The 7260-nt window shown below is 40.4% G+C and overlaps 1 protein-coding gene across 1 annotated transcript; it reads right to left on the bottom strand.

The window, feature by feature from the left end:
• Positions 1 to 1855: 1855 nt before the first annotated feature.
• On the bottom strand, positions 1856 to 4334 carry LOC144261905 (general transcription factor II-I repeat domain-containing protein 2A-like). Its single transcript, XM_077811473.1, has 3 exons — positions 4221 to 4334; positions 2893 to 3546; positions 1856 to 2806 (listed from the first exon to the last, which is right to left on the bottom strand). The coding sequence occupies exons 1-3, from the start codon at positions 4332 to 4334 to the stop codon at positions 1856 to 1858; spliced, it is 1719 nt and encodes a 572-aa protein (XP_077667599.1).
• Positions 4335 to 7260: the final 2926 nt, after the last annotated feature.

Genomic DNA, 7260 nt, shown 5'->3' with positions numbered 1-7260 from the left:
TTAGTGGGCCAACTTCTGTTGGTGAAAGAGACAAATTAAGTATGTGCATTAGTGTTTCCAAGATCAGAATTGCCAAATACTGCTCTTCTTACTCATATGAGTAGTCCCACTGCATTCAAGGATCTGAGCGGTCTATTTGAATTTTTAAAAGGTTTGATCTTGGTCAGAAAGCTACAGGTGGACTATTATGTACCAAACAATGTGCCTGACTACTTGCTACTCTAACTATAATAAATAGTTATACATATGTTGACTTGCTTTCCAAATTTACAATGTATTAACATATGAATAGTCACATGCAAAACAAAAAAATACCACATACATCATGTTGGGGCCATTTTGTTTTTAACATAATCTATTGGTAGATTGCTAGTTAAATTTTAGTAGCGATTACTCTGGTGAATAAAATATGCAATAATTACATGTTGATATAAATTACTTGGTAATTATACTTAAAGCTACCAAGTAATTTAAAAATTAATTACTAAATTACTTTTAGTTAAATCTGATAACCATGCTGCCTAAAAGACTGTAAATTGTCATTTCCAAGACTGTTCTTTTGAAATTTGAAAATTTGAAGTAGATTTGCATGTGGGAACACCCAGTTGTTATTAGCTGACTCTCTTTTGGATGGGAAAATGTTTACTGGCAGCTAAATATCTCTATCACTGCATTTTTGTTCTAGACATTCTTTGTAAAACTCATTACTGTGCAAATGATATCCCAATTATTAGTTTGAATTATTAAAGTTCTGTAATAACCTGAGATTTAACTGGATTTATATGGTCCTAAACCAAGTGTTGAGGTCTTCCTGAATATATACACATGCATCTTTGCACCTGCATTTATGCCTGCAGAGTATCAAGTCTGCAAATATACTGGATGTCTGCACGTGAAATAACTCCTAATAACAATCACCAAAACTCATGAGCTCCCCCTCCTGTTTGATCCACTTTTTAAATCCTATTTTAAGGCATTTATTAAGAGAATTAATCTGGGTTTACTGTACTACATTATACAATTAGCAGTTCTCTATCCCAGCTATGCACTCAATGCTGAATATCTTTTAAAAAATTCCCTGCTTTTCACTACATTTCTACAATATAAACAGCAGATTTTTCTTCAAGGACATTCAGTATTTACCAAATAACTGGAAGAAAAGAAAATATGCCTGAAAATACATAGTATATTAAGCACTGTCACCTATTCTGCAAAGGCTGAGTTTAATTAAAATTTTGCTGACCATCCCAGCTCTGTGCTAGATTAATGGGGATGAAAAGGAGGACTTATGGGGAAGCATTGATCTCCCAGGCCAGGGCAAGTAGTGGGAACCTGCCCTCTGCTTTTGGAAGAGTAGGGGTCCCTGTCAACAGGTGAGAGTGTAGCCCCATGGGTAGTGGTATACCAATGTTATCACCTTTCAGCTCTATACACGGTGTATGAGGTGGAGTAACTATTATTTCACTATTTTTTTCAATTATTTTCCTTTGGCTATACAGTACAACGTGCTCTTTGGCATCTTCACACTGCCGCTAGTACAGGGGTGGGCAAACTTTTTGGCCTGAGGGACATATCGGCATTGCGAAACTATATGCATGGTCGGGTAGAGAAGGCTGTGCCTCCCCAAACAGCCTGGCCCCTGCCCCCTACCACTTCCTGCCCCCTGACTGCCTCAGGGCGGGCCATGAACGCTCATGAAATTAAAAATTCAGAGATATTCAAATAAACTCTATTTAATAAAGATACATTTTAGTGGAAATAAACATAAAACCTTACTTCTTCTTATAAATATACCATCATAACAACGTATTACAATAATTAAACCAAACTTAACCCCTTTCCACACCCTCTTTGATTAATGTGAACAGTGCAGCTGGTCACCCTTTTTTACAATGACATCAAAGTCCGGTGTCATTTTTGTTGTGGAATTCCACAATTCTGAGCTGACATGCTGATCAGTTAACTGGGATCTGTAGCGAGATTTGTTGTAATTCAGCAGGGAAAATGTTTGTTCGCACACATAGGTGAAGCCAAACAAAACAAGGATTTTCTGTGCCACCTTGCGTATATTTGGGAACTTTGTTTCACTCAAAGAGGCATAAAACTGATCCAGTTTTTCTGAACTGTACTTTTCCTTCAAGGTGGAATCACACTGGAGATCAATGAGCTCCAGTTGTAATTCTTGTGGAGCTGTCTTGTAGTCAAATGACAGTGGGCATGACACCAGCTCCAGTGTCTTCTCTATCTTCTCAAAGTCAGAGAATTGACAAGAAAATTCTCCGTGCAAGTCATTCAAAAGTTTGCTGTACTTTTCTCTCTGCTCTGGTGACACTTCCAAGTATTTCAGTGTTGGAAAGTGAGTGAACACTTTGTCCTTAATTTGTTTTGAAAACAAGACTAACTTGGCTTTGAAAGCTGTCACACTAGAATACAATTTGTGTACAAACACATTCTTTCCTTGCAGGTTTACATTAAGTTCATTTAAATGTGCCAAGATATCCACACCAAAAGCGAGGTTGCACACCCAGTTGGAATTCTTTAATTCAGGAAAATTATTTTCTTTCCTCTGCATCTCCAGAAAAGTGTGAATTTCATCTCTGAGCTCCCACACTCGCTGCAATACCTTTCCTAGGCTGAGCCAGTGGACATTTGTATGATAAAGTAAGTCCTGGTGTTTGGCGTCAGTGTCTTCAAGAAGGGAAATGAATTGCCGATGATTAAGTCCCCTCGCTCTTATGTAGTTCACTATTTTCACTACTGTGCGAACAACATGATCAATGTCCAGGACATTTTTGCAGAGGGCCTCCTGATGTATAATCCAATGCAAAAATATCACCTCTTTATCAGTGTCGTCTTCTTTTACTTTGTCCTGAATACTTTTTAAAGTCCTACGTTTTTCCCTGTTAAATTTGGTGATCCATCTGTGGTTACGTTGGCCAGTTTACTCCAGGGGAGCTTCAGATGTACAAGGCACCCAGACACCCTCTCGTATAAATCCGATCCCTTAGTTGTGCCTTTCATTGATTCCATTGATAAAAATTCCTCTGTGGTTTCAAATTTGTCATCAATTCCTCTGACAAAAATCAGTAACTGTGCTGTGTCCTTAATGTCAGTGCTGTCATTGAGAGCTAATGAACACAGTGTAAAGCTCTGTGCTTTCTTGTTCAACTCAGAAGCCAAATGTTCATCAATCACTTCTACACAGCAAGTAACAGTTCTTCGCGACAAACTAATGTTCTCAAATTTGTTTTGGTATTCCGGGCACAGCATGCCAGAAACATCAACCATGCATTCTTTCAAAAACTCCCCTTCAGCAAAAGGCTTATTTTGTTTAGTGATTTTAAACGCCAGAACATAACTTGCCTTTGTAGTGGCTTCCTGAATTGCAGACTGTCGCACATAAATATTTTGCTGAGTTTTTAAGTTTGTGCCGAGTTGCTCAGCTTTTCTTTCCCTTTCCTCAGTTGTTAAACTGCTGCCATAATTAGGATCTTTCACTGAAAAATGGCAATTCAAGTTGTACTCCTTGAACACCGCGATGCTCTCCTGACAAATCAGGCATACAGCCTTCGAGTTCACATTTGTGAAAAAATATTTTGTATTCCATTCTTTGTTGAAAACTTGACACTCATTGTCCACTTTTCTTTTTTTTTTTTTTGCAGCGCTCATTTTTGAAAGGGAAAAGAAAATCCTAACTGCTGCCCTTATTTCAAACTGCTGTTTTACAAGATGGCATGCACTGTGAAAAAACTGGGCCCCCTTTCTCTAGCCTGGATTTGTCGGGCATCAGTGCCCCTGATAATTTTGATCCATGGCGTTCTATCCCAGAATCCATGTGGACAAGAATAGGCATAAGAATAAACTCACCTGTAACTTTATGCCCCAGCCTCCCCTCAAAAAAGTTCTTACTGTTGTACTTGGAGTTCTGTTTGCACGGTTGTGTTCATTAAAAGTTTGTATATAATAAGGGATTTTACTGCTGTGTGGCGAAAGGACTCATGAGGGATGGCACATGGGGGCTTCACGGGGTGGTACCAGGGACTCCTACAGGCTCTGCTGGCAGTGTGATACCAAGACAGCTGTGCCAAGTGCTGAGGAACCCAGACGGGAGCAGCTACAGCCCTGGGTGGTTTCCTTCCAATAAAGGCTCTCGAGGGTGGGGCCATAGGAAACAGGAAGGGGACTTGGCATGCTGCTGCATAGGGGTGGTGAGGTCATACCTGAGGAATGTGGCGTTTTGCGTGCAGAATCTTCCCTGAAGATGGTGCTGAAAATGACTGCTCATCACTGAGGAGCGCCTGGTGGAGCGTGGCAAGCCCCCTGTCCCACTCCATCGGAACCCTGTGCGAAGAGCAGCAAACCCGCAGTCCCTCTGCCCCGGCCGGAGCGCCGGGTGGAGTGCGGCAAGCCCCCGTGGGCCACAAGCAGCCTGCGGGCCGTAGTTTGCCCACCCCTGCTCTAGTATGATCTTATAATCAGAAATGAATCTTGTATTTTGTTAGGTATTCTCATGTAGCTAAAGGCATTTTTTGCTAAATAGTAAGACTGTACTAAATCAAGTTCCACCGTATCATAAATAGTAAGAAAGAAAGACTAAAAAAGAGTGAGAAGGCAGTATTATATATCACATTTAGTATCTTTTAAGAGTGTTTAACTCGTGGTCTTTTTCACTTTCTAAATTCTTCACTTTTTTGGGAAACATGATAAAATATTCATCAAATCATTTCTGTAATTATACTATAGAATTAATTGATATGCATTAAGTGTGTGGTCTAGCAAAAAATATATCCATACAGATTCAGGCATTTTCTCTGATCACTCTTTCAGTTTCTATTGGGATTTTACTTAAGATGTCAAAAACTACCAAATCCAGAGTGCAGGATAAGAACCTGCCTTTTAACACTTTCTCTAGGATTAAACTCTAATTGACTTCAGTGGAGTTTGAATCAGGCACATGTTAAATTGTAATAGTTAGGCACAACACAGTATAGAATTTTATTTTGCATTTCTCTGGGGTTTATTATTCCAAGACACAACCATATGCCTAGATTTGTAGTTATGTGTGGAGTTTTAATGGCTTAATGTTCATTAAAGTCACTGCGAATCATGCAGCTTACTTATCCTGTGAAAATCGTTTAAAATGCAATGTTTTTTGTCCAGCTATACCGAAAGGACAGGAGACACTTGATATGGATTTAATCAGACCGCAACTTTATTATTAGATGTCTGGCACTACCCAGCAGATAAAAGTGTACAGTGCAGGTAACCCCCTGTTTATTCCGTAATTACCCAGAGGGCTTCCCCCAGCTCCCCCTCTTTTCCCATCCAGGTCTCTCCAGAAAATCCATTGCCGGGAACTTACCATTCACCCATCCCTCGTTGGAGAGTTAAGGTGGGTTATAAGAAAGGGGGGTTGGCTCCCCCTGTCCAGTCCAACCATAGGAGCCCCAACCCACCCATCATTCCATTCCTTTAACCAGCACCTCCTTTTTAAGTCCTTTACCAGGCCATTTATCTGGTCAATGGATGCCTTCCCTATGGAGTACCTGCACTGGACATCTGCCGCACACTTACAAAATAAGTTGTGACATATAGCTTACCATCTTTTGTGCTCACCATAACAGGTTTTTCCTGACACTCACTGTGGGGAAGGCGAAAAAACCCCACTCCACCGAAGCTAATATGATGGTGACAGGAAAATTCCTTCCCAACCCCCCTAAAAAGGAGCAACTAGCGCAATGCTCACAGCAGGTTCAAACCCCACATGGAGGGTGGGCGCTACCTTGCCTGCTGTATGGAGAAATGGGTTTCCAATACCAGGGCTTGCCCCATTATAGCCTTCCATCCTCATATTCCCAGGGGGTGAGTCAGCGCTGCAAAGCTGACCACCACCCACCTTTTGCAGCAGTTTCTGACCTTGTTCCCTGCCCCCCGCCACCATAAAGCATAACTGCCTTCCTCTTGCAAGTCTGGACAATATTCTCCCTACTCCCCGCTTTAGGTGAAGTGTGATCAATGTTATTATAATTTCTTTTTGTTGTATGAACTTACCTTGTTTTCAGTGTTTAAGATATCTATAACTTGAGGAACATGTCAGGCTGACAATGTCAGAAACTGAGGTTCTCTTTATCCATAGATCCAATATAGCAAAGAAAAGCATAAGCCAAATATCCTTGCACTGCTCTATCAACATCCTTCAGTCCTCTGTTAGAAAGACCACTATGTATGAGGCTAGTTCAGTCTTCAACTCCAAACAAATTTAGTCACTGGGGTCTCTATTGACACTGGCCGTAAGGATTAGTGCCAAAGATGAGGTTGGGTTTTGTCATGTGACCAGTCCAACAGGGAACTGGACTGAGACCACAGACTTATTTCACATAAACCACTGAATAGGCATTAGATGTAATTTAGAACATTGTCACTACTGCCATGTTCTGAAAATGAATTTATTTTATTATTTTCTAAATTTGTCATTGGTAAGCATCTGTGACACTGTACAATGTTAGGAGAGTAATTAAAATAACACTGCCAGTGAAAATTGCAGAGAGTTGGCTCTGTACAAAGAAGCACGCAGACAGCTGCATTTTATGGCAAATTCTGCATCCATTTCTGGAAACATTAAGTAGGAGCACACAGAAATAATAGAAAGATAGTGACAATATGGATTACTGAAATATGGTCACATAAAAAAACCTGTTTTCTCTCAGACTTCCTGGCTAAAAGAATAACTCCCAAGAAGTACTCCCAAGTTCTAGACTTGTCTCACAAGTGACAGCATGAAAGGTAGGGGTGTATATGTGACTTGGAAGTGCTCTGAAGAACTGTCCCCAAGCTATGGTCATTTCCTGGGCCAAGCTGAACTAAAGTCAGCTGTCTCATATCCAAACAAAAATATTGCTTGACTCTCAGACAGCCAGGAGACAATGCACAACAGATTAACAGTACAAGCTGTGTTGCTCCCCAGGCTTCCATGAAGACTACCACATAGCCAATGAGTCCCAAGAGCTCAGACCATTACATTTTTGAAACATTTCATTTTGGTTCTTTCAAAACGATTTTTTTGAGAATGCCTGTCTGCATTTTTGCATATTTGACATTTTATTCTGATACAGATTTTTTTTAAATGTGCAAAATTTTTCACGGGACATAGATTCCCATTTCTGCACAACTCTGGGATTGATGATCCGTGATAGAGCAATGAAAAGAAGCTTGACCTAATGCCCTTTTGTGGATAAAGAGGACATCAATTTCCATCCTGGC

The sequence above is a fragment of the Eretmochelys imbricata genome, chromosome 3, assembly GCF_965152235.1.
Source record: "Eretmochelys imbricata isolate rEreImb1 chromosome 3, rEreImb1.hap1, whole genome shotgun sequence".
Lineage (NCBI taxonomy): Eukaryota > Metazoa > Chordata > Testudines > Cheloniidae > Eretmochelys > Eretmochelys imbricata.
This window is presented reverse-complemented; position numbering and strand designations above follow the sequence as displayed.

Bases quoted from the DNA above. Each gene is read 5' to 3' on its own strand.
- LOC144261905 (XM_077811473.1), bottom strand. From the start codon at position 4,334: ATGGAGTGGGACAGGGGGCTTGCCACGCTCCACCAGGCGCTCCTCAGT. The intron at 3,547-4,220 runs GTATGACCTCAC...CTGATTTGTCAG, and splicing joins CAAAACGCCACATTCCTCAG to GAGAGCATCGCGGTGTTCAA. The intron at 2,807-2,892 runs GTAGGACTTTAA...ATTATACATCAG, and splicing joins CAAATTTAACAGGGAAAAAC to GAGGCCCTCTGCAAAAATGT.